Source organism: Cyanistes caeruleus, chromosome 1 (genome assembly GCF_971803275.1).
Source record: "Cyanistes caeruleus chromosome 1, bCyaCae1.hap1.1, whole genome shotgun sequence".
In the NCBI taxonomy this organism is placed as follows: Eukaryota; Metazoa; Chordata; class Aves; order Passeriformes; family Paridae; genus Cyanistes; species Cyanistes caeruleus.
The window spans coordinates 12,511,932-12,538,128 of record NC_141701.1 but is presented as its reverse complement, the minus strand read 5'-3'; the positions used below and the strand labels follow the sequence as shown (position 1 = coordinate 12,538,128).

Sequence of the window (26,197 nt, the reverse complement as noted above, 5' to 3'; positions counted from 1 at the left end):
TCTAAGACAGACAGTGAGGGCACTCCAAGGAGGTATACAGGGTGACTTGTTATCATCGATCAAGGCAGACCCCCCTCCCATGTTTCAGGATGTCTCTCCCTCTATCCCTGACTGCACTTAAAAGGGTGGAGGTGGTAGCAGAAATAACATGAAAATGGGGCCAAACATACTCCTAAAAAGATCCAGTATTCCCCTTAAAGGATTTGGTCTTTGCACATTTAATCTATTAAAATAAGTAAAGCTTGTTATATTCAAAAAAAGTTTGAATAAGGAATGGGTCTTAACAACAGCTTTGTCTTGTTTAAAAGGCTTTGTGATCTTGTCCCATCCTACATTTCCAGAGACCTGTGTCTGGGGGGGTGCAACCCTCTCTAGCTGCAGATCTGAGTCACAGCATAGCTACAGAGACTTAGGAAACCACTCAAACATACCTTACATGACAGTGCAAATAAGATTGAAAACAAAACATATGCATTTTGTACTTTTTTTCCATAGCTAGCATAGCTTTCATGAGGCAAGTAGTCCTCTTTTACCATGATACTACTGCCAACCAGAGGCATGTTTCATTTGCCTTCTCAACTGCTTTTCCCCAATTTATTAGGAGTTACTGCAGTGGGCTCCTACTCACATACCCTCTGAGCAGGAACCTGGGTCAGACTGTTTGCAGTCCTGATACTAACAAGATGCAATCATTCCCCACCCCCAAAAAAAGATTAAAAAATGATCACTCAGGTAATATGACTAGGAAAACCCCAATATTTTTAAGTCATAAACTGGAGTTGAAGGTCTAATCTGAGATCAGTGTGAGCACTGATCTCTTTTAGGGCAGCAATCTCTCCTGTGCTGTAGGCAAGTACAGATTCATGAGCACAAGCTCTCTGTGAGCACCATTTCTGTTAGAAGTGAGGGCTCATTTCCTTTTGAGACATGATGAAACAATAGCTCTGGGATGTTCTGCTGCAACAACAAGCCAAGTTCTGGATGTTCCTGCAGAAAAGTCTGCTTCCAGTCATCAGAAGCTCAAGGCTGATAAGGTCACCACCTTGGAAGCAATGAGACAACCATCTCTGTGGTTCACATTGTTTGAACATTTATTGCAATTCAGTGTCAAAAATGTTTTACAAAAATACTGTCTGCACAGAACAGCTGTAAAAATCAGTTGAACATGCAAGAGGAAAAAAGTGTGCAAATTTATAATGGAAGGATTTTAACCACACAATAATACTAAACAGAAGTCTTATATAAGGGATGCCTTTCACTTCATATCATCTCTAGTTACAACTTCAAGGAAAAATAAAACAGAACACACGCTCTCTTCCATATATAAGTAGGTATTTCTAATTACTGTAGATTAGTTCCTAAAGATGAGCATATTTTCTATTTCAAATTAAAATGTTCTCTTGGTAGCTGACATGTTAGCATTCTGTGCAGCAGAGAATGGCTAAAGAAAGGCAAATTCCACCCTCAGTTGCCCTCCCAGTAGGAGAAGCAGCAATAAGGGAGGGAATTTCTCTGGTGTCAAGAGTATCTACATACTTGACACTGCATGTGTCAAGCACAAGATGGATTTCTTCTACTAGGGCTAGATCCTGCAAAGCTAATTTGCAACAAACAAAAATCACTGGAGGAAGACACTGGATAGAAATTAGGTGCTGATAAAGACTCAGAGCCCAGCAGCCACACTCTGACACCTGTGTGAATGGCTGACCACAGCTTCAGAGATTGGAACCAGCATCACTACAAGCAATGAACTGAGAAAGCAGCACAAACAAAACACCAGAGTCCCAAACCTTGAAGGAGGAAGCGAGTCTACAGCAGCCTGATCAGCCATCAGTTCCACAGGGCTTGTGCTTGTGCAAACAGGCCAGCTACAAAGAGGGGCATTTTAATTTAAAGCTATGTCTTTTTGGCAAGGTGCTGATCTACACAGAAGATGTGCAACATGTTTGTAAGGACAACCGCAGAGGACAGTGCTGGTTTGCTGTACCAAGCAGATCAGTGTGAAAAGCACATCTGATTTATTTGCTACACAATAGGATTTGAAATGTTCCTGCTCTAAATGAAATTCTAGCAACTAAAGGCCAAGGAATTTTCTAGGCAGGAAAAGCTGGTTTGGTACCTGTGTATGTTCTAGAAGGTGACAACCTCACAAAAATAATTGAAGTCAAACAGAAATGGGAATACAAACAGTTTAAAACCTGGGGCAAAGAAAAACAATATAAAATATATTCCCATATACAGAAAGTGGCAGGGTGCAATTAAATGTTTACATACAAAGCAATGTCTTCAGAGCAATACACATTTTCCTAATCACTTTACATAATAAAGGATCAAAGGATCTAGAAAGTCCCACAGTTTAAAAAAAGAAACCCAAAAAACATAAGAGGAGGTACACATGCTTTATGATCAAACTTCAGCATACCATAGTTAGTATAAATGGCATAAGGTATGTACAGCTGAAATCGTGCCTCTTGAAATAGCCACCATATCAAAAACTGGCCTCTTCTAGAAAGCTGAAACAGATCTCTGGGATTTCTCCCTTCCTAAGCCTCCTCCCTTGCATGGATCTATTTTTCCTTTTCACAGCACCATGTTCTATGCTGTTGCACTACACTTAATACATCCTCTAAAGACAATGAGACTTCCCTCGATATGTTGACAAGAGAAAGCACTAAAGAGAGGAAAAACTCTCCTTTCCTAGAATAAGAACTGATGCATATCTAATGGAAATGCATGATCTAACTGGAAGGTGAAATGTCATTTGAAAAGAACATTCTATTTCCAAAACACAAGCAAAAGTCTGTTTTCCCCTTCACAACAGCTTTGCCACATTGTCTTAAAATAGAGGTCCTTTTTGCCTGAGAGCAGCCTTAAACCATCCCACCTGGAAGCCCCTGATGTCACTGTCAGTTTTGTTACTCTGCCATCCTCAGCTAAGCAGATGCCTTTGCACCACTAAAATACTGAGTGCTTTGTTTGTAAATGGTTAGAGTAAGGTATTTGGATGCAACAGCATTTTGTTTTAAATACAAACCAAGAGTATTGAATTCACTGCAACATCTCCCTGTACCAGCCACTCAAGAAACAATGGGTCCCCAAAGAGACCAAGGCCATCTTTGACAATTGCTGCAGCAGGAGGGTAATGACTGAGGCAGTAACTGAATAAGGCTTATTCTATTTCTTTTTGTTTAGTCTGGTTTTTTCTGTACAGTAGTTGCTCGGATCGCTGCTAGCTTGGACACTGACAGCAATAGCCCAAGACCTCACACAAGCAACAGACAAGTGTCTATGTATAAACAAATCATTTTTAGCTCTTTGACCCTTACAGTGCTAAAAAATAAAATACACAGTAATTGAAGTAAGTTTTATAAATAGGAGCCTCAGTTGCACATCTGTTGTCAGTGTGACCCATGGTCTCTGGGTAGAAGAGGCCAGTGAAGAGGTTGATAGAGGCGATGGCTGGAGCCAAGACAATCCCAAATCACAGCTCAATGTTGAGAATTTCCATCTTCTTATGCAAGGAATGCAGTAGGCCAGATTCAAACCTGAGCTTAAAATTCACTCAGTGTCACAATCTCACAGAGGTAAGTGCTAAGCACAGATGCAGAGTAGGCAGAACACTGCAGCATTTCATACAAAAATACTGTTGCCTCCCCATTGCAACAGGCTGGCTCACTGGGTGGCAGAGGCAAAACTACAAAACAAACCAACCCCAAGTCAGAACTAGAAGCAAAAGATGCCAAGGGGGACAGGTCTTCTCACTGCTGAAAAAAGGAGCTACAGGACTCTCCAAATTCAGTGGCAGTGCTTCATTCGCTTCACTTGCAAGTTTCACTCTTTAACGTCCTCACTCACAAAGCTGGATTTCAGCCTTGTCTACCCTCTGCCATCAACATGGGAAGGAAATCAGAAACTGGCCTCCTTTACTAACAAACATCCCCCAAACAAGCACAAGTGTATTTTTCCAAGGTAGCAGTTTTAAAATCACTTTCTGTTGACATGAGTATGATCAGGAGGCTTATGCTTTCCACCAGCAGTTGAACTGATAAATGAGGCATCACCAAGATAAAGCTTGTTATTCTACATGTGACTTCCCCCCATCTCTGGAGAGTGACAAGCTCTGGGCCATGGCTAAGGGTGGTATAGGCTCACAGAACTATGGAAGAGCAAAAACTCAGGATTTGCTGTTAGGTGGCTGGAGAAGGGTAGTTCTTGTCAGCATTTTCCTTGTTTTCCTCCCCTCTTCCCACTGCTCCATCTAGAGACAGCTTTTCTCCCTTTTCGCATCTCTTCCAAGAATATGTAAAGTGATTTAGTTTGCAAAAATGCAAATACTGTCATTTTAAAATACAAATAGCTGCAGAAAAGTGTTCAAAGTCAGTTATAAAAATGTAAAAAAAGGAACAGCATATTTAACAATAATTAACTCAAGTAGTTCTTCCTGAATTGTCCTGAGTACTCCTTTTCCTCAAAATTTTTGTACATAGTCACACACAACCCACTAAATATTTACCCTTACGAGGTATCCTGCTTACATCATACACAGAGAAAGTGCTATACAGGAAATCTACTGGTAAATAGCAAAAACTTTCCACTGCAGGTTTCAGATTGCTATGTATGAGCTAAATTCTTCAAGCTCCACTGTAGAGAAAAGTGAAGCACTGTAGAGAAAAGTGAAGGAGACAGTGAGCCAGATCACAGCCATAGTGAAGTGGCCACTTACTCTGTAGGACTGAAAATTTAGCTCTGGGTTAGGGTCAGAAGATCCCATAAAGCAGCTCAGAGATAGAAGCAGAAAGGGCTAGTAGGGTCCTTGGGTCTTTGCCCCAGCATGGGAAAAGAACCAAAGATATCAATTATGTTGGAAATCCCTTGCTTACCCAAGTCCTGACTGCTAAATACTAATCACTCCCCTAAGCTCCAGGGCTCTGAAATGAAACATTTGCTGCCAGTCTTCCAGTGACTGAAAACCGCATCATTTAATGAGATTCAATGGCCCAGTTCTCCTTATATTTTACCTGCTCCAACATGACTGAATTCACTTGACAGCAGCCAGAACACAGAGCAGTGTGTATGTTGGAAAACATGGGCTTGAAAAAACAGATTCTAACCTCACTTAGGATTTCAACTAGTGCAATTAACCTAATGAAGCAGATAAGAATTTATCTTGTGAGATTAAGTCCAGTCCTAATCCTTTGTTTCCCTATCATAGAACTTCCTCCCTTGTAGATAATGCTCATCCTTTTGTCTTCTCTTTACACATTTGCTTAGTCTTTCATAAAACCAACAAATTAAAAGAGGATGGAGTAAAGTCTTAGGTATTCATAAGGTGCCTATCATCTAGGCATTCAAGCACTGAGTAGAGCAAGAAAACTAATGTAAAGAGGTAAGCATTAATACAAGAAAAGAAGCTTACTATCACAAACATTTCCCTTTAAATCATTGTACAAAATACAAAAGTTCACATTGTATGCTGGATTTTTGTTTGAAAGGTACTCAATCTATTAGAGGTAGAAAGTGGTATGTTGCGATTCTGTCTCGCAAGCAGGCTAGAGTTCTATCCTAAGTATTTCAGAATGTGTCATTTTAAAAGCATGAAAGTATTATTAAACTTGTCACAGGGATATTTTTCATAAATATTTCTAAAATGTCATACTTATAAATATGTATGCTAAATAAAACCAGATGGAGGAACAGTTCAACAGTCCTAGCCTCATATTGCTTTCTCTCTATTAGAAACAAACCAAAAGAGTTCTAAAATGGACGCGGGGCAAATTCATTTTTAACTTCTAAAAACAAAAAAGAAAGGTTTTTTTTGCCCTGTATCTTGTACTCTGATGATAAAAAAGGGACTCTGTACAACATGCTGTATTTATACACCAGTCCTATGGAAGTCTGTATTCCTTAAGTGTTGCATGTCAGTGAGCAACTTCACCTTTCTTCTCCAAGATCCTTTTGTTCCTTGACTCAAGAGCTTCAAACATGAATATTTACACTATTTACAAATGGAGTGTCCAAGCTCTGTGACAAAGTGTCCTGTAGGAATTGCATAAGCTGCACTGACCCAAGTTCAGAACCTGAACAAGTTGATAAAATCTTGGGGTGAAAGAGAGGTGGAGCAAGTCTCTGGGTTGTTGGCTGTGCAGGGATGATCAGTACCCTGGGAAAGAAGAAAACAATTTCATTTAGAGAGGCTGCAGAGAGGGTGTCAAAGAATCAGCAAACTTAGCATTGCCCCCTGCCAGATATCCCATGTACAAATAGGTAGAGCAGAGCCCAGAATAATAGCTCACTCAGAACTGGACTTAATATCTTAGGGACAAGTCATTGAAAAAAGAAGCAGAAGAGATCCAATTAATTCTTTTCCCCTCTTCTGAGGGGAGAGAGGCTAGTGCCTACCATCAGCTACTGTACTGGAGTATAACTCCAGAGACATGCCTTGCACATCTCCACAGTGGTCAGCAGATTTTTGTCCTGAGCTGTCTTGCAGCCATCAGCTTTTATTCCAGCTAAACCCATTGCCAAGACCTCCACTTTCACATAATGAGTAGAGGAAGCTGCTAGCAGTGCTAAAATGATTTCCTGCAGGCAGCCCTAAAACATGCCCAACTTCCAACTCTCTGGCCCCAATGGACACTACTTGTATTCAAGACAAAGATGGAATCTCTGAAACAGAGAAGAAAGGATCTTAATAGCTGAGGGAGAATTAAGATGTAAGAATTCACTAGGCTATGCAGGCAAATGAACTGCAACACCCTAACCCACCTGCAATCAGAGGAAGTACTAGATGCCCCATAACTCCTGCCCCAATCAAGTCTGTCCCACCAGCACTTCATACCTTCCAGGAAAGGATGTGGCAGTGCCTGCACAGTTGCAGTGTGTCACCATATTGCTCCTTCCGTGGGTAACACCTTATGAGCTTGAAGTACATCTTTTTCCAATCCAGCTGTCCTTTGTCAGATAAGATCAGACGTTTGCGAATCTTAAAGAAAAGATACTCACAATTATAGCAGCTCAAAAAAACTCATTTGTTCTGTTCAGCTCATGACAGTCTCTCCCTCGCATGTCAACCTTGCCAATGCCATAATAGTTCTTTTGCAACACCAAGAAGGCTCTTACTTTGAAGATTTCTGAGCTTCTTTGAGCTAAGAAGCTCTTACTGTCTACTTACAGCTGAAAAAGCTATAAGCATTTCCCTGATAGGAACACCTCACTCAATACAATTATGAGGGTCTATTCCACTTCATCAACTCCACTGTAGGAAGCCTGAAACCCTGGCAGCCATTTCATACTACTTTGACCACTGTTTCTGGCTGGCAGCACAGCAAGTAGAGTTGCATTAAACAGTTGTAAAAGTTGAGGTATTTTTCTCTAAGAGTCAATGATTTATTTTATTAGCTTGGGAGACACCCATCTCTCTTTTAGGGTTCATTAGTTGCAGAGGTTGGATGTGAATTTACTTAATAATAGAAATAGCTCCTTCAGAGTCACTTCCAAAGTCAGATTCGGAGTGAGTAAATAAAGCCAAGTCAGCAGAGAAATCTGGCACATGGTTCCTGAAGTGCAGGGGTCTAGAATAAACACCCCAGACATTAACCCATAAACAGAGAGGGATTTTTGTTTGTTTGCTTTTAAGTTTAGATGATCCCAGATGATTACCAGCCTGCCAGAGATGTTTACACAGGTACAAAGTGGGCAGCAGCAGGGTTTCCACTGCTTTCCACATACCATCCCATCACTCATGGAACAGCTCAGAGGGGATTTCTTGCTCTAAAGGGCAAGGGAGTACAGCTCATGGACCACATCCAAAGATTCTCTGCAAGGGTGTCAGTCCCTGGGATATCAGGATGATCGCTGGAGCTTGCCTGCACGTTTTCCCTGCACACGTGGGGCAAGGAGCAAGTGCAAGTCATGCAGTTGTTCCCACCTGGATTAGGACTGAAGTTCAGTGTATGATTAATTCTTCAGACGCCTATTTCAGGAATCATTGCTGTGGCATGTAAAACTCTCTATATAAATCATCTTCACAGCCATTCTCATGCCAGCCTATATTATCAGCTTTCTGCACAGTTCTCAGATCCAAGAGACAGCCAAGAGAACGTGCAGGGCAGACACTTTCTGGGGGGTGGCAGGGGGTACACCAAGAACTGATGGCAGTTTTTGCACCTCTCCTCATACCTGTCTGTCTGTGAAGTGGTACTGGCACAGTTTCTTCCACAGCAGCCGGTCTTCACTGAGCACTTGGAGGTCAGGAGCCACCTGACCCAGGCTAACCAGGTCCCTCCCATCACTCAGTCGCTGCATGATGTTCAATTGTAAACACAGAGGCAGATCGGTGAAAGTGGTTCCTTTAAAGGCAGGCTGGAAGAAACAGACAGAACTGAGCTCCCAGGAAGCTGAAAAACCTAAGAAATCCCAGCTTGCAGCACAGCTACTGCTTTTTAAAAACTTCGTCCCACAGAGAACAAGGCAGCAGTTCCCTCTTCTAAATAAAGGAGACATCCTACATAGAAATATTTGACCTTCTATCCCAGAACAGTTTGAGATAACCTCAAGGAAGAGGACATGTATCCGTAGTACAAGGATTAGGAGAGTTGCAGTCCAAGGCTCCTTCTCTCCTTTTTGTCCACCCCACATCCATACTCCGACTCTGCTCCCTGAAGCACCACCATCAGCTTGCACTACAGCAGGACATTGGCTGCATCATGGTATTGTCCATCCAGGTCTCCACCATGAGGCAGGCAGATGTGCGTTACTTCTCAAGTTCAGCTCTGGTTACACAGACTGATGGGAATCTCATGCTTTTCTGACATGTGTTCTAGCTTATGTCATCACAGGATCTTGCTGCAACCATAGCAGTAGCTGGTGAGTATCCACAACATGTGCTCCCAGGTCACTGCTGGCAGGGTTAGCTTTTCCTCTGGGAACACTTGAAGGACCTTCCCCCTTTCACACAGGCTGCAGCCCTGGTTTTCCAGGCTTCTCAGCCACACAAAAGCAGATCCTAGCCTAAAGAGACAAAACTTTTGCTTAGCTTCTACAGGGTCCAGGATTGTTTTGCAAGTCTGCATGGGGTGTACAGCTCCAGGACAAACTGACCACAGTAGATCTCCATGTCCTGCACTCAGGGGAAATCCAAGGTGTACACAAGAGCAAGGCATCAGCAAGGACCACAACCTGAGCTCCAGCTGCAGCTTCAAAACCAGCCCCAGCCTTATTAAGGCAAACAGCAGCTTCTAGGATTGGGCTCCAACAAAGAAACAATGTTAGACGGATGTGCCAAGTTCATCCTTTACCCTGCAAAGAGATGCTGCTATTTTAAGTTGCAGAGTCACAGCACCCGCCTCATCTTCAGCACAGCTATTAACTGTTTCAAATAAGCAGCACACAGCCCACCAGCAGCAGGGGAACACTGCATGAGGCTGCTTTTAATCATGTGGTCCCATCTCCAGCCATCCCACAGGATGGGAGACTCCAGAGGAACAGTAAGTACATCTGCACAGCAGCAGCTCCTGCCTTCACTCCAGCACCTCAGTGTTAGCCTGCCCAGACCAGCAGCACTGCCTGGTACCTGCAAGGACCAGAGCTTCTCAACCAAAACATCCATTTCTGCATTGCAACCTGCCAGGCAGACCTGACAATCACTCCAGAAGGACACTCCTTTCCATGACAGTCTGGGACACTTTTTGGAGTAGGGCAGGACAAATGCACTGGATCCCTGGATCGTGTCCCACCACTCTTCCGTGCCAGGCTGCATTTTGCATTCTTCTGAACTAGGTGTACTTATAAGCTTTACTAGGGCACAACAAGCAAGAGCAGGCTCAGAGACTCTTGGGTCAAAAAAACCAAACCCAAAGCTCATACTTTTATGTCTTTCTGAAAAAACTTGTGTGACTCAAATCTTTACAGGTTTTCTGCATCAGGCCAAAAACTTATCTGCTACTACTTTTCCCTCAGTACACTTTTCCAGAATGTTTCAAGCATGACTTTTTCTGGAGAAAGAACACAGATTAGACCAGAACAGATCAGTATGCTGTCATTTTCTGGACAGAACTTTGTCTTTTTTTAAAGCAGCTGTGGCACATACAGCAAGGTTGGTTTTTGTTTTTTTTTTACTGATTTAGGTCTTTGGTGTTGGAAGACATTTCCCCCTTTAGAAACACCACAACCTCACTGCACCATAAATAACTGGCTGCATGGAGCTGAGCTTCTTCCTTTCTCTGAATTCATCTGGTTTTGTTCCAGCTTGAACTGAAGTTATCTCCAGTGGTATGATTTTTTTTGCAAGCTCTACATCTATTTTATTTACTTTTGAAAAAGTGCCTACAAACCTACACGAGTATGTACAAAAGACAGTTCTTTTCACAAGCAATGTTTCAATGCACTTTTGTCTGAAAAGGCAGAGTTCTTCAAGACTACAACAGGAACACCAACACAGACACCAGCATGAGGGAAAAGCTTTAGCATTCCAGTGGAGTAAGCATCCATTTGAAGTAGGGAAAAAAAAGTGTATATACAGTCCTGGGCAACTTATTGTTGGTATGAGCAGAGTGGTTTGGCCAGATTACCTCCAGAGGTCTAGTCCAACATCAGCCCTGCTGTGGTTGTGCAAAATGGAACAAGTTCAGATTTGAGTCCCATGTAAAATCAGTTTAGAAATTTATCATCTAACACATCCTTCCCATCCCCACAGATGCTGTTGAAAAAAAACAGATGTTGTGAAAGCAGGACTCATTCAGATGGAAAAGGTAGTTCCAGACTATTGGAAGAATCATTGGTATTTTCAGCCAGGAGGCATGAAGATATGCAGCTATTTAAAAATTTGCATTTAATTTACAGATTAAACAAATCTAAAAACCTCAATTGTCTGATAAATGGGTTTTGAAAGCAATTGCCTTCAGAGAAGGCAAACTGCCTCTGAGAAAGTCCAAGTTGACTTTTCACACTGAGGCCTAAGCTCTGAGGACTGAGGAGGGGAAGATTGTTTTCTGTCCAGCTCTGTTCACACCACACTTCACAGCCATTATGGAGTCAAGCCACAGTCTGGGACCAGTAACCTCAAGCATGATCCTGGACTATGTACACTGAGTTTGAATTAAGGAAGTGAAGTAATGCTAGGAATGCATACAGTTATTTTGGCAATTCCAGGTCCTTCCAGTTTGTGCTTGCACTGGGAGGAGAGTGGGAAGCAATTACCCAAATAAGAGCTGTTAACACAAAAAGCTTTCATGATGGAGACAGTATTTTACCCTGGTGATCTGAATGTTGTTCAGTTGCTGCTGCCAGTGGAGAATGCTCTCCATCCTGTGCACCCACATGTTGATGTTTCCGACCAGGACAGACTTGCCGACCCGTTGAACTAACGTGCAGAGGGATGTGTAGAGGGTCTGCAGCAATTCCCGTATTAGTCTGATGTTCTGCTGATCTTCAAGGACTTTGGAAGAACCGGAAAGGTTAAAAAGTAGGAATTGTCAAAATTCTTCTCTGAATCTACATGTTTCCCAGGCAAGTCAAGTTATTTTCTGTAATTTCACAGGCAAAGAGAGCCAGTCCATGCTTTTCCTTTTAGAGGAAAGCACTTAAACATTAGCCAGTCACAGCAGGTTAGACAGCAGATGGAAAGAGAGCCTCCCAGGATAAGCAGATGAGATCTGCCATTTCTGCAGCACTTCCCATTTCCAGCCACTGGCAACCAGCCAATTTTCCCCTCTGATACTGTGCAAGACGTGATCTATGTGCACCTCTTCCCCATCTACCCCAGCTAATGTGCATTTCTCGTTATGTATAATATCAGGCTGCTGTCAATACCCAGGCTTCAGGGACAGCTAAACATCCATGACAGAAGTGCCACATCTCAACCACAATTCCAAAATTCCTGCTGAGGGCAGGAGCAGCCAGATCTTCTGCAGTCAAAAACAGGACTCAGCAGGATGCAGAAGGGGTGGTAGTGAGGAAAGCTGGAAAGGAGGAGTCACCTCTCTTACCAGACTACAGACATTTCTTCCCCTCCTCCCAAGTCCTTCATTGAGGGAAAAGAAAGCAGAACTGCACTACAGAAATAAGCAGTGGTCCTCCTCCTCACCCATTCTGCATTGCCTGACTATTCTCAAGGATGTGGTTCACCAAAGTACATCAGATTAAATCAGACTCCCCCTCACCATTTCCATTTCTTACCTTTCTGAACCACTTTTTCCAAAATGTTCATGTAGTTTTTCTGGGCAATGCCACTCAGTGACGTCAGCTGAGACTTTGCTATCAGCTCCAACAGCTGTGGATAAAAATAGAAGTTTCAAGCCTTAGAGCACAGAGATACCTTTCTAATCTTGACTCCTAGTCACATGACACAGCAAAACAGTCCAGAGACTTGTTTGCTGCTTGAAAATAAAAAGGAGAGAGAACAACAGAGCAAAGTAACGCAAAGGGGAAGGAGAGCAGAGGCCAAATAATTAAACACGCATCAAAAGAGGTGGGGGGAAGAGGCATTTTAATTTTCTTCAGTGTGGGGGGAGAGGGAACTTGATTTCATGGTTCAGAGATGCAGAGAAACCACAGTGGTGCTTGGACTGACAGCCACTATTCACACCAAGGGAACAGCAAACGGCCAACGTCACCATCCTTCACTGGGGCATAAACAAGCAGTATCATAAGGGAACACAGGCCAATGCCTGTTGGGATGGGGATATTATTGACAGACCATCAATGAGAATCAGATGCCACAATTTACGTCAACTCCTGGGTTGCATGGGTTTTGTCAGAGCGCTGTCGCCACAACAAAAAATACTGTAGGAAGAACAAAAATCCTCCCCACAACAAGCCCCTTCTCTCCCACAATTTCCTCCCCTCTTCAGCTCTAACAACTGCAGTAACAAACCACCTTTCCTTGTCTGCCCTGTTTACTTGTTAACCTCTGCTAATGAAGATCTTGCTTTTACTTTTGATTAGAATTTACTTCCCATCACCAACCTCCTGACTCTTGAGCAAGCTGAACAGTGAATTTGAGCTGCAGTTGTTAAAGGAAGCATTTCCCACAGGGAAGGACATTCTCTCTTCCCCATATCTGTGCCACAAGAGCAGCTGAGGAAGTTTCCTATGAAACATGCTCTGCAGAACATGTGGCCTGTGATCTTACAAGCCTTTCTCCCTTCCCCCAACATTATATAAATGCACAGACTGCCCACGTGTCAGTCCATTTGTTTTGGATGTACATAGCCTTCTGTTTTAATTTAGAAAGGAAAGGAAAAACCTTTTATGCTACAAATCAATCAACACATTGCCACATGATGAGCTTATTAATCCTTTATCATCAGCAGTTCCAGTATCCCATTGCTGGCACCACAGAGAGTCCAGAGAAGGTGTAACTACTTGTGTCAAGTAACTAAGATGGCTTTTGACTAGACTTGATAAGACATGAGCTGAACTGTTTGCCCTGCTATAAGAATGACAGGAATGTATCCAAAAAGTCACCGGCAGCTTGCCATGAAGCTGGCAATGAGGGGGCTGAGGGAGAGGTATTACTGCAGCCTGTTCTGCTCATCTGGGGCACTGGCATGTGACTGCCACTTAGGAACAGTGAAGTCGCCTCAAGTGACCAATCTCTTCTTCTGTTTAATATCCAAGCCAACACCACCATCAGATGGCTTTGAGTTTACATTCTATTAATATCTTGCACCTCATATGACCAAAAAAAAAAAAAACAAACCCAAGATGAAAAAGGACCTGCACTAACTCCTGTCAAGGGCAGGCTGCTTTTTTTCTTGGCTTGTTTGGAGGAAACAGGAGATGTGAGAGAGTTGGGTAATATCTGGTGCACAAGCATCAGTAGATTTCCTGGCTATATCACCCAAATGAGACCACAATAATGAAATACTCCTAAAAACAAGGCAGCTTGCAAGATGTCTGAAAAGCTTATAAAAAGTCTCTTTTGAAATACTTGGTGAGTAAGTAGGAAAAAAACCCCAACCAGTGTACCACAGTAGTCTAATACTCTGCTTACCCTAAACTATTTAGCCTTCAGACTTTTGATTATAGTGATCAATTTGCCAGACTCCATCTGTAAACTGGCCACACATGCACCCAGATCAGCTTGTCTGTGCACAAACAACTGCTGTCTCCAGACTGCACTGTTCTGGAACTGGCACAGAGGCAGCTTCCTCCAGGCTGGGTGTCAGCAATATTGTGCCCATTACTAAAAATGCCAAAATGCATGCAGTGATAAGCATCATGTAATGTAATACCAGCGGAGTTGGACTCCAGGGCCATTCTTTTAGACAAATGAGGATAAAAATCTCAGTTCCTTGAAGAACGCTAAATTGGTACAAAATTAGTTTAGCCAAAGGAACAGATTCAAATTTGCCCTGTCTGTGTTTATCAAGGTTCAATTTATGTTCAGTGAACCAGCTCAGATATCATGTGCCACCTTCCCTTCTCCTACAGCAATAAACACAGGATGAAATTCCATATGAAAACCATGTTGTGAATATTTCTAGGGCTACTCCACTCCCCAGGGACTGCTGACTGAAGCAACTAGCTAGTCCTCCAAATCAAAAGACATATTTTATTCTCTGTGCTCATATAATACACAAAAATCAGGTAAGCAGTACAGTTCATCTGTGCCCCACATGCTCCAGTGCATTGGGGGTCTTTCAGTGTTGGCACAGGCCCCAAGTATGATCTCCGTTAATGGACTGCCAAACTGTGGTCTACAGCAGTATAAAAAATAAATCAATGTTGCCACTTGCATAATACAGACTAAAGCAGACCGATGAATTCAGATTAATGCTGAGTAGGGTAAAAAGACTGGAGAGCTGCAAGCGTGTATTATGATGCGGCTGCATGAAGTCCAGCCCACGCTCAGCTGAGAGGGACAGATGGTAGGAGAGAGTACACAGGGAAAGGTTAAGAGCAATTTTAAAAGGTCTGCTTTTCAAATACACTAAGTAATTGCATTCTAGCCAATTTTAACTGGAGCTGGGAAGTCTGCAACACCTCTGGAAAACAGGGCATTAGATCCAAATTCACTCTTCCAACTCCTCAGAAGTTGAGAAAGGTGACCTGGTAGCTCCACTAAAAAAAATCCTTCCCTATTTTGTTTTCTATCAGAGGTTTGCCAGAATTACAGAGAAAAGGTAAGAGACGCGTGGGAATTTTCCAGGGCCTCTGCAAAGCTGTCAGGAGGCAGCATCTTCTACAGTAGGGCAGTAACCTGCTCACTTCCCCTGAGTGCAGTGGGGCTCCTGCTCAATCCACCAGCCATTGGTCTGGAGCAGGCAGTGCAACAAAGCCTCTCAGCTTCAGCAGCAGAGCAGATCCTTCTCCTTCCATAAGCACAAGATAAAAAATAGAAAACAGAACAGTGCAGGTGGCAGGGAATAGGGTCCCTGTTTCAGGGCCATGAACACACTGCTGTGTGCCCATGACTACCGTGTGCAGCACTGCGTAGACCTGCTACAGCCAGATGGCACTTTGGCCACAGTCTTGGTTCAACCCAGGGGCGTGCAGGCAATCCATACCCCAAATAACCACTGCTGGGGCTTACAGCACACACAGCCAAAAAATCCTCAGCAATCCTGTTGTGCTGAGCAGGGGAGTACAACCTTGTATTCCCTCAAAAAGGGAAATGCTCTGTACTGATTAAAATCACAATATTTAAACTACTGAAGTGTAAACTCCCTGCTGAATACCTCAAGCCAGCTATATCAAAGTTAGACTGCACTGTGTGGGATCCATAAGTTCCTGATGGTTGAGGATGTGACTCCTCACACCTGGACTGTTTAGAAAAAATGAAAAATTCCTCCTCCAGCCCCACCTTGCTCTCACAGCCCTTCACTTGCAATGGCTGAAATGTCACACTGGCCATCAGCTGACAGGTGGAGCAAGAGCAAGGCAAGTTATAATGATTTACAGTGCAGCTGCTGACAGATCTCCATGAGACAGCATCCAACTGATATTCTTTCAGGACAGCATAAATCCAGGACTCCTGGAACTAACCTCTATTAAAATTTAAGAAGCAAATTTAAGAGTTTATTTTAGAAGGCTGCACACAACCTAGATCATGTCATTTTAGAGTTGTGCCCAGGCAGCTTAACCTGACCTAAGATTTTATGATCAGAAACACCACCTTCCCTTGAGACTACCATCATATGAGAAACCTCTTTCTGAAGCAGCAGCCAGCAAAACCTGTCATCTGAACCCAGTGTTCCTGAAGGAAAACCAGCTTCTGGGCTGCAGGCGCCTTTGTCTCTGCTTCCATTAATTATGCTTACAGAATGCTTCCAGTCTTTTCATTACATCTCTAATACCAGAGAAACCAGGGCTGTTTCAGACCAACAACATTTTGGGTCCTCTGGGTCAAGCACACATATCCTCATTAGCCCTAAAAAAGGAACACTGATTGTTCTGTAACATGTAAGCAGATGCACTAATCTGAAGGATCAGCAAGGACCAAGTCATGGCACAATACCTGTAACTTGGCACTTCCAGAGCTCTACCAGCAGACCATCAAGGTAAGATTGATGTTAGAGGAAAATTTCTTCTGCTTCATTTATATGGACTCACTGGTTCCAGCTGCGGTATTTACCCATGAAAATTACCTCCCAAGCTTCTTCCAGTTCATACCTCCATGTTATCTGTGCACCATTAGAAACTCCAAGAACTTAGTTTGGGTGTTATCTAACACAGAAACCTCTGTGACAATAAAGCACCAAAGATGCTTAAGCACTGTTCACTTAAGTTTAGAGAAATTCAGAAAGGTAAGGTCATGTTAAGCCTGAAAGCCCATTTTGCAACCAACAAGTGATGCAGCTTATATTTCTGTAGAGCAAGCTTGGGTGTAGCCAGCAGAACCTCAAACCTGCAGCTGTTTCTCTCCTTTCCTCCCCTACAGACATTGTCATATTATTTTCCAGCCTCCAATTCCAAAGTCCACTCCTTGAAAAGCATTTGCTTGATGAATTAAGTAGCATGACATTAATATCAGATACCCTGAGCAAGGAGTAGACCTAGAGAGAACAAGTGGTTTTGCCTGCCAATATTCAAGGCATTTCCCATGTGACAGATTGCCCGTCTGCATGCTCTAGGAGGCCTGCAACTTGCAAAGGACCATAAACATGATCCACATCTAGGCAGAGCTTTTAATGAATAAATCTGCTATACAAGGCATTTTATGAACCACTGGAGACTTGGCTGATACAAGCCTTTAATTTCAAGAAGTCAATTTTATGATTTGATCCATGGTACCAGGTTTAATATCTTCTTTAAACTGCCAAACCACAAGTCAACCTCAATTAGAAAGCTTCATACTTCTCAGTAGTATTGTATCTGTAAAATTACTGGGGAAAAGCTACTCTTAAAACCTCAGAAGAGAGGTAATTTGTACAAACAAGGACATATGTCCACTTCCATAGTTTTCAAAACTATTGTTTTTGATGAAAGTATCCCAAGTGTGCTGTGTATGAAGTACTCATGAGAAAAAGGGTCAGCCTGAGCTCCCTCACCAGACCACACTGACTTAATTGAAATTTAAGTTTGCGCTTCAAAAAATTTAGTGGGACTTGTGTTCAACCATTGCAGTCCCATATGAGACTATCACATTGGACTGAGCAGCAGAAGCCCATCATGTGGCACAGCAGGACCTGAGGCCATGCTTAGCAAAGGTCTTTGGAGTTCTTCACTGTCATAAGAAAGTCTGCCAAAGGGATATCTGCAGCACTAAACAAGTTTTATTTTACATTCCTTCTTTATATTTGACTAAAGGGTTATGGCCTTGGCATGAACTGTTCCTTCTCCAGTAATCCCCCTGAAGATGACACGGCTGTGTGTGTATATATATCTCTCCAATGTCAGGAAACACTGACTACCTCAACACTGGTGATCACTTCTGCACAAGCAGGAAAACAAGTAGTCCCAAGATCAGCAGAGCTGGGACAGCCTGAGTTCACATGACTGTTTTGCCTCCCCCAGAATCCCCACTCCCTGCCACCACTCCTGCAGTGGGACATCCAAGTGGTTGTCCTTCCTATACAGCCAGTGGCTCATCACACCTGATGCCTGTACCCTTCCCAGGGTGACAGGTTTCCACAGGTGATTTGTCACCTAGACAACCTAAGTGCACAAATCAAGGTTATCCTGCTCAGATAATTTCTTCCTTAGATACTTTTCATGACACTTGACTCAAAGAGAAAGCAATACCACTGCTGCTTGCTCCAGAACCTAACACCTGAACAGCTGTTGCCTCACCAGTGATCAGCTGCTCACAAGAAATGAAAAGGAGCCATTCATAAACAGCCTCAAGTTAATAACTTTTTTTAAGCTTCCAATTTTTTTTTTTTAAATTTCCAAATCTTGCTAAGCATTCTGAAATTCAAGATCAATTGGCAGATCACATGCAGATAAACATACAAGTATCCACAGCCCTCGGGACAGTAGGTCCCCCAACCACTACCACCTCCTTGGCCACTCTGAGCCAAAAGAAAAACCCTGACCTATTACGCAAAGCCAGAGCATGGGAAACTTGAAGCTGATGACTCTTTTATTAAATAATGTTGTCAGGACTAAACAAACATTTCACCCACTGAAACCACTGCCAGTCACAAAGGATTAAGAGCAATCATAGTCCTTAAGAGAGAAGTTAATATCAGCACCACCAAGAGGTTCAGCCCATCCCCTCATTCTCAAAATGCTCAGCTCCCCTGAGTATCTCCTGTATCACCTCGATGCAGACAAAGCTCCACAGACCTCAGGCTAAAGCTTCCAGAGCAAAGAGGTCTCCACTGCCCTGTAGCATCTGCAGAAGAGCCCATGTTCTTCTTCAGAAGCTGAACTGAAAACTCAGGAGTTAGAAGCCAAGCTTTCTGGGTTTCAAAAGTGAATGACACAATTGAAAAGTGGTAGGAAGGCTAGGCTAAGGACAGCTCATCTTCCACCTTATCAACACTTTCCTCCCTTTCCATTTTAATAACCTAAAGACAAAATTTGGGCATCTATCCACACACAAAACTTCCACGAATTACTTCATGCAGAAAAGCCCAACACATCCACTTGCATGCTCAGACATCTCTTCTTTGCCAGTGGTTCCCATTATTCAACTGGTGCTCAGTACAGAGCCTCCACCACCATCACATAAAAATAAACCCTGGACTTGTACTCACCCTCACAACATAGTTGAATCGCCTGGAATCCAGGATAGCACTGGAGAAGTCAAGCCGGTTGAAGGCTTCTCCCAAGGTGCAGTAACCATGGCGCTGAGAATAAAACACACTCTGGGTCATGGTTTGGCAGACTTGAGTCCAGACAGCACCACACAGACCTGACCCAGAGCAACTTGATTTAGCAAGCTGATGGGTACAAACCATGGGAGCAGGTCACAGCCAAAGGAGGCAGGCCTGGCTCCCACTGAGCCATGCTTACTGACAGCAAGAGTGGGCACAGCCCAATGTAGATCATGGCAACTTCCCAAGAGAGACCCATGCTCTGCTCATGACCCATGAATATACGTGTGAGAATGAGCCACACATTCTTGGGGCTCAACATATAGTGTGAGTTCAGAGCAGTCTCACAGAGCCACTTCTCTCCCTGAGTGCAAGCGAGCTGTTGTGATAAACTCCAATGATTTTCCATGTTAGGACTGTACTGGGTGAAAGCCAAGAACAGTATTATGGCTTGGCCTGCAAATGGCTGGTTTTTTTTAAATGAGGGAAGCAAACAAGTCATATTTTAAACACATGTACAAAGCCTTGTACATCAAGCCCTGGATCCCTGATAGGGGCTTAAAATCATTACTGAAATTCCAACCACAAGCCAGATCTTTCACTTATCTCTTCAGAGCTTCTGCTGATTTATATCAGCACAGGATCTTCCACTGCTTGTAAAAATCAGTAGAAAAGAGAACAAAGGACCTATAGAGACACTCACCTCTTTTGTGCTTCCCTTGTGAACATAGATCCACTTTTCCTGGTGGAAATCTGTTTGGACAAAGACATTTCACTCAGTTAAGCTTCCATCTCAAAGAGTTGTATCTCTGTTCTGCTCATGACATTCATTCACTGTCTTTTAGTAAATTATTTTGTTGACACCGCCATATTTGAAGCCAAATCTAGCAACTTGCTGAGCTGCTTTGTTTCTATACAGCTTCATTTGAGACTGTAGCTCTAGGCCTCAGAAAAGGCTTCTGTTTCATTGACACAGCTCAAGCCTGTAAATGTTTAATCTGCCAGCCACAGACATACTATAGCACCTCCTCTTCTTTGGTCCCAGACAGTAAGTGTGGCTGACAGCCAGGTTTTGTTGTTATTGATTTTATTAACTATTTATTACCTTGGTTACAGGCTTGGGATTGTATGTCAAATTTGAAGTTGAGCAAAAATGTCATGAGACACCAGGCATGTAAGAGAGCTTTTAGCGGTGAGGTCAGGCTTAGAGGAACATGCTTATACTTGCAGCTAACTTGCTAAAAAAGAAAAAAACTACATGGGACCAAAATTTTCCTATTTCTAATTGCCCCTCCCTTCCCTCAGAATGGGAGTTGTCCCACCCATTCCCCAAAATAACTTCCCAATACTCAGCACACACTGCTAACTCTGTTTGCAGAAGAGCCTGTACTATAAGCAAGTTATGCTGCTCAGTCCTTCTGCCACTCCATTTTCACATGGGCTTTTGACCTTACTTGTACCACAGACTGGCAATTTAACTGCTAGTATAAAATAAATTCTCTTCCCCACCCTGCTGGACTCCTTTCCATAAAGAAAATATTGAGCTCCTAGAGCAACCGGTAAATTAATGAACTGAAGCTATGGAATGTATTCCTGGTACTGCAAGTCCAAGGACAGACCCAGCCTCAGTTACAGGCATGCTGACCCTGCATCAAGCACTTTTTAATGGTAGGTCACAACAGAATCCAGCCAAAAACTGTCATGGTAACATTTGTTTTTTCAGAGAACTGAATACACTGAGGGGCCAACTTTTGGCAACAGTTTCCAAAATCCTGGGGGATGCACAATGAGTTAATAGCAGTGTGGGAATTGCAACCCATTTCCTCTGTATATGTTTACATTTGAAGCCTTCACATGTAACTACAGTACCTATCTCGCAGTCAGCCCAATGCAGACCTTGCTGTTCCTGCAGGCTCCCCCGGCTCCTCCCCCAGGGCCCCATCTCAGACCCCGGCTGCTCGCTGTGCACACAAAGATTTTGAGCCTTCTATTGTTTTGAGTGAGCTAAAATCTTATTTCATTTTTCATGCACTCTGCACACAGAGATATAGGATCAAAGCTTACATTCAGGCTTGTAGCCTCCAGTAATGTAGATTACTGCTCAACATGCATATGGAAGGAAGAATAAATTTAGCCTGTTGTGCACAAGGAAGTCTAACAGGGAGAAAATACTGGAACTGGTTCATTTGAATGTACCATAGGAAAAAATTACCCTCCTGACAAATAAATGACAAAAATCTGAACACAACAAGCACAACTCCTCAGAACAGGGATTACTAAGAGGGGCATAAATCTTTGTGTTAAACTGTATCCAAGCTCTCTACTTAGGTCAAACGTGGGCGCAAAGCCCTTCAAGACTCTAGAAGGCTCTTCAAGCACTGTGCAAAACACATAGATATGAAGCATTTTCCATTCTTCTGCAGCAACTTTTGTTTAAAAATAAGTCCAAAAGATGTCTTACATTGAGTCTTGGCTTTGTTATTCAGCAGATCTTTTTTTCTCTTCTTGGCAGCAACATCATAGTTTATGCTATTGAAGAGATTCTCTTTGTTGTGATCATCTTTTTTACAAAAGCTGTGAATGATAAAAAGCAAGGATTCTGTTTATTTCTCCATTCTGTGGCACACTATGTTTTCTGCAAGGAGAGAAAATACACAGGTTTTTATTGTGGCCGCCAAAGCTGCCTCCTTGCAGGCTGCCCCCAAGAAGTATTCTGGACAGTTTCAGCATCCAGTAATGGTATTTTTAAAGGAACCTCTGGTGCCTTAATCCTGGACTAGCCAAGATACCCATGACAGGAGCAGGTCACACAGATTACACGGTTAGTGCTGGGACACTGCTGAGCAATGTTCTTTTCCCCTCTTTAACCTATTTCTACCCTTAAGTAACACCATATCCTCCTAGTGTACATAGCAGACTGCTCTGAGCCCGTCAGACTGCTACGGAAGGACATATTTAGACATCTGTGACGACATATATGTACTCAAAATATTTATTAACAACAGAGTTCCCACAAAATACTAATCTCAAGCTTACAGGAAAAGCTCAGCTGAGGTTCAGACTCATCTGATGGTTTTCCAGACCCCACGTAGTAGTGACTACACAAGTTAACAGCTAGGATCTCTTGTCCAAGACTGTCCATCGCCTGCTTCTGCTGGAGCTCCACTGTAACTGTATTATTAGTGAAGGGAGCTATAACCCCTTATTTCCTTCGAGGGTAATGAAAGGCTGTCTGTCAACATCCCCACATTCTGCAGACCTGCAAATCAGCAGATCCAAGCCACAACTCGAAACTGAGAAGCCCCTGGGCAGCCACAGTACTGCTGTGAAGGTCCCTGGGGTGGCAGGGGAAGGCAGCAGCACCAGGGGCTCTCAGCAGAAGCCCAGCAGACAGATTGCTGCCCAGAGCTGCAGGGTGCCTCACAGGTGCCAGGGAGAAGACAGGCCATGCATCCAGGAGAACAAAACAGAGCTGTCCCCAGTGTTTTAGCAGCTTGCAAGGGACGTAGCATGGCTGTCTGCAACCCTAAATTTGAAGAAGGGTCCCAGGCACCTCACAGCTGCTGTGGCTCAGACAGCCCTGGAGCTCTGACAGGTGCCAAAACATGTTGGTGCTGCTTACAGCCCTGGGCAAGCTTCCTCTGAAACAGCCACAAGGAGCCTTACGCAGCCAGAAGGCTTCCTGTACAGGCCATGTGTTTACACTGCTTAGTCTCAAACAAAACCCAAACACGAGCACCACACCAAACACACTTCTGGTAGCAATTCAGCACAGTCTCCTGCAAAGGAATGAGACCTGTGGGACAAGACTTCTTGTTTCCCCTGTTCACTGGCTGTCTGAGTGGCCCCACCACCAGCATGTGCAAAAGTCAAGCAACCAAGTCAGAGTTTCAGCCCCAGGAGGGACCCAGATCCCCTCTGGGATGATCCAGATGGGTGTTCTGGTTTGGCAACTGTACATGACCCCAGAGGTGGAAGAAACCTCTCCCAGTTTCAGAACACCATGACCCTTGGCTCCCCCTTCCTACTCCACATCCCCCTTGGAAGGCATCCGAGCTGTGGAGAATGTACCACTTCTGTGGGCTCCACCACAACACCGCAGAAGGGGAAGAGCAGCAGCATTGAAGGTGAACAATATTCACAGAAACAACAGTTTGGGGAACCAGATATTTCTGCCAGCTGCAGAGTGCTTGCTCAGAACCACCTAAACCTGAAAGCAGAACATCTCAGCTGCTCATGAACACCCATGCTGCTTCCTGCCAGGGGGACCAAAACCTGAGAACAGAATATGGCAGCAAGGAAGAAGCTGTTTTGGAATATCCAAGCCCAGGTTTTATCATGGCTGCATAAAATCAACAGGGGGTCAGGTTAACATGCCCTATGCAGTGACAGAATCTGAGCCCAAGATGGATCTGCTTTAAATCTCACATGTCAACAGCACACCCTTGCCTGTTGACTTCCTACTGAATGACTCTGTAACCTGAAACCACCATAACAGCAGCAGTGGATGAACTCCAGCATGGGAGGCAGATTATTTCCCTGTTTATGTATTGCCAGGTTTCCACACACTTCTCCAGGGCATCTTGACAGGTTGAACAGTTGGGCACCTGGACCTGGCACTGCAAGGACCTCAGTCCAGGGCCAATATGTCACCTCCTTGCTTTTAAATGGAAAAAGGGATGTATAAACTCAGTATTCCCAACACACATCAGCCCAACGTTTTTCTACCTATTTACAAACTACAAGCCCAGACTTGATTTCTTACTTGCAGCTTACACGAAGAGAGCAGGAGATACCTGCTACATAAGCCTCCCTGCACAATAACATCTAAGCAGTGTCTCACAGCAAATCCCTTCTTACTCCAAGTCCCTTTGTCATGGGCATTCCTGACCCATCCCCAGGCCCGGTGGCAGCAACCCCAACCCTAGCAGCACACAGCTGAGGGGAATATGCAGCTCTGTGAGAAAAGTTTGGTTTTGACAGGAGCGATCTGGCCCGAGCCCACTACACCCACGCACTGCAAAGCTTCCTGCCCGCACCATCTTGGGGGTTTGTTGATGTTTTGCAGCCAGATTAGTCAAGCGGCACGTAAGGTACATTACTCATGGCCTAGGGAGGATTTATTGCTTCAGACACATCATTCGTCCCAGCCCGAGACCGGGAAGCCCCAGGAAAGGTTGTTTTTTGCGGGGGAGGGTGCCCAGCCACCAGGGTCTCCAGGAGGCGTCCGGCGATGCTCCCCGGGGGCACAGCCCTCTGGCCGAGGGCAGCTGAATGTTTCATCTTTTCCTCGATTTTTCGGCAACCTCCATAGCCCTAAGGACGGCCCGGCCACCTGGGCAGGAACAGCCTCAATAGGAACGTGGGGACCCCACCAGGGCATAAGTGACCCCCGTTCGGAGCTTCCTTTAGACCCGGAGAGGCTGCCGAGCCCTTCCACCGGCAGGGTCGGGGTCACCCAGACAACGACCCCGCTCCACCGACACCGGGGCGTCCCCTGAGGCGGCCCGGGGCTCGGGGGGCCCGTCCGCCCCCCACAGCTCCCCCCTGGCCCCGCGCCCCCTGGCGGCACCGCCCGGCAGCGGGGCCGGACGTGCCGCCGCCGGTACCTGCTGATGTCGCCCACGAAGCCTCCGCTCTTCTCATCCAGGAAGCGCGTCCAGCCGTCTGCCGTCTTCACCCAGCTCTGCCCGGGGGAGCGCCAGTCCTGCCCCAGGAACGGCATGGCGATGACGCGGAGCGGGACCAGCAGCGGGACTGGGAGCGGCAGCGACTGGAGCGGTGCGGGGCAGATCGGAGCAGTACTCGGGGCAGATCGGAGCAGTACTCGGAGCAGTACTCGGAGCAGTACCCGGAGCAGTGCGGGGCAGACCGGGGCAGCACGCGGAGAGCGGTACGGGGCAGTACCCGGAGCGGTGGCTGGAGCGGTGCGGTGGCTGCGGGCGCGCTCCGCGCTATTTATGCGGCGGCGGCGCGCGCGTGTTGCCGGAAGCGCGGGCCGGCCCCGCCCCCCCGCACGTGGCCGTGTTTATCGGGGCAGGCCCCGCCCGCGGGGCGGAGGGGGCGGGGCCAGCGGCGCTGCCTGTGCGGAGCTCGGGGCTGTGCGTGACGGCCTCGCACACGCGCCTTGGGTGTGCAAAGCGTTGAGTGTGGAGTATAAACAAACGTGAAAATCATGTTTTATGCGCATCTCACTGGCACGTATAGCTCCCATATTCGAGACATCGGTACAAAAGATGTAACTGTTTATGCAGGCGTGTTTTCATAGGCATATATATATTATTATAATATGCTTTGGGTATTTACGTGTTGCAATATCGTAACATATCATGTTACATGGTATCTAATAGTGTAATATGTAATATATGTATTGCAAAATTATCTCTATAGAAACACACGGAATTGAAATCCTGCCCTGCAAAGTGGGTTAAGCCAGGCAGATCCATGTTGCTGAAAATACCGTCATCCTTTTAATGAGGATCACTCTGCAGCACAGTTGGGTTCGATCTGCAGAAGCAGATGAAGAGAAAGAAGTGCTAGGGAAGGCAGACACAGGATTTCTCCTGTCTCTTTTAAAAGCCATTAATTCAGAATCTTGTGAAAACAAACAGAATAAATAGAATGTTACATATTGGTTCTATATAGAGAACACTGTATAAAAATAGTATATTATGGATTTTTTCTAAATGTATGCTTTAGATGTATTTATATTATACTTGTAATGGTTCATGTACATATAATATTTTATGTATCAGTTTTATGTATTCATGTGGCTTATATGTGCTATGGCTTTGCATTCAGTGCTATTTATTTTCATATTTTATAGATAAGTATGTATGACTGAAAGTCATATATACATATATAAGTATATATGACAGTATTTTACATGAAATATACGTGCTGTTTACACATAGTTTATTTGGTGCACGTACCAGCACTTTTTAGTAAAACTGTTATTTATTGAATATTAAAAACACAGGGGTTTCTTGCAT

The 26,197-nt window shown here is 44.3% G+C and overlaps 1 protein-coding gene across 2 annotated transcripts; it reads right to left on the bottom strand.

Annotated features, from left to right (window-relative positions):
- Nucleotides 1-1,068: 1,068 nt before the first annotated feature.
- On the bottom strand, nucleotides 1,069-25,712 carry FBXO32 (F-box protein 32). Of its 2 annotated transcripts, none has more exons than XM_086880620.1 (9): nucleotides 24,815-25,712; nucleotides 21,667-21,779; nucleotides 19,909-19,958; nucleotides 19,146-19,238; nucleotides 12,175-12,268; nucleotides 11,250-11,434; nucleotides 8,179-8,361; nucleotides 6,839-6,982; nucleotides 1,069-6,160 (listed from the first exon to the last, which is right to left on the bottom strand). In XM_086880620.1, the coding sequence occupies exons 1-9, from the start codon at nucleotides 24,928-24,930 to the stop codon at nucleotides 6,071-6,073; spliced, it is 1,068 nt and encodes a 355-aa protein (XP_086736746.1). In that variant the 5' UTR covers nucleotides 24,931-25,712; the 3' UTR covers nucleotides 1,069-6,070. The 2 variants fall into 2 exon arrangements, with proteins under 2 accessions (XP_086736746.1, XP_086736810.1); XM_086880684.1 differs by having other exon boundaries at nucleotides 21,667-21,840; nucleotides 24,815-25,215.
- Nucleotides 25,713-26,197: the final 485 nt, after the last annotated feature.

Coding starts and splice junctions, on each gene's coding strand:
- FBXO32 (XM_086880620.1), bottom strand. CDS start 24,930: ATGCCGTTCCTGGGGCAGGACTGGCGCTCCCCCGGGCAGAGCTGGGTG. Junction 6,983..8,178: donor ACCACTTCACAGACAGACAG/GTATGAGGAGAG, acceptor CTTTTCTTTAAG/ATTCGCAAACGTCTGATCTT. Junction 6,161..6,838: donor GCCACATCCTTTCCTGGAAG/GTATGAAGTGCT, acceptor CTTCTTTCCCAG/GGTACTGATCATCCCTGCAC.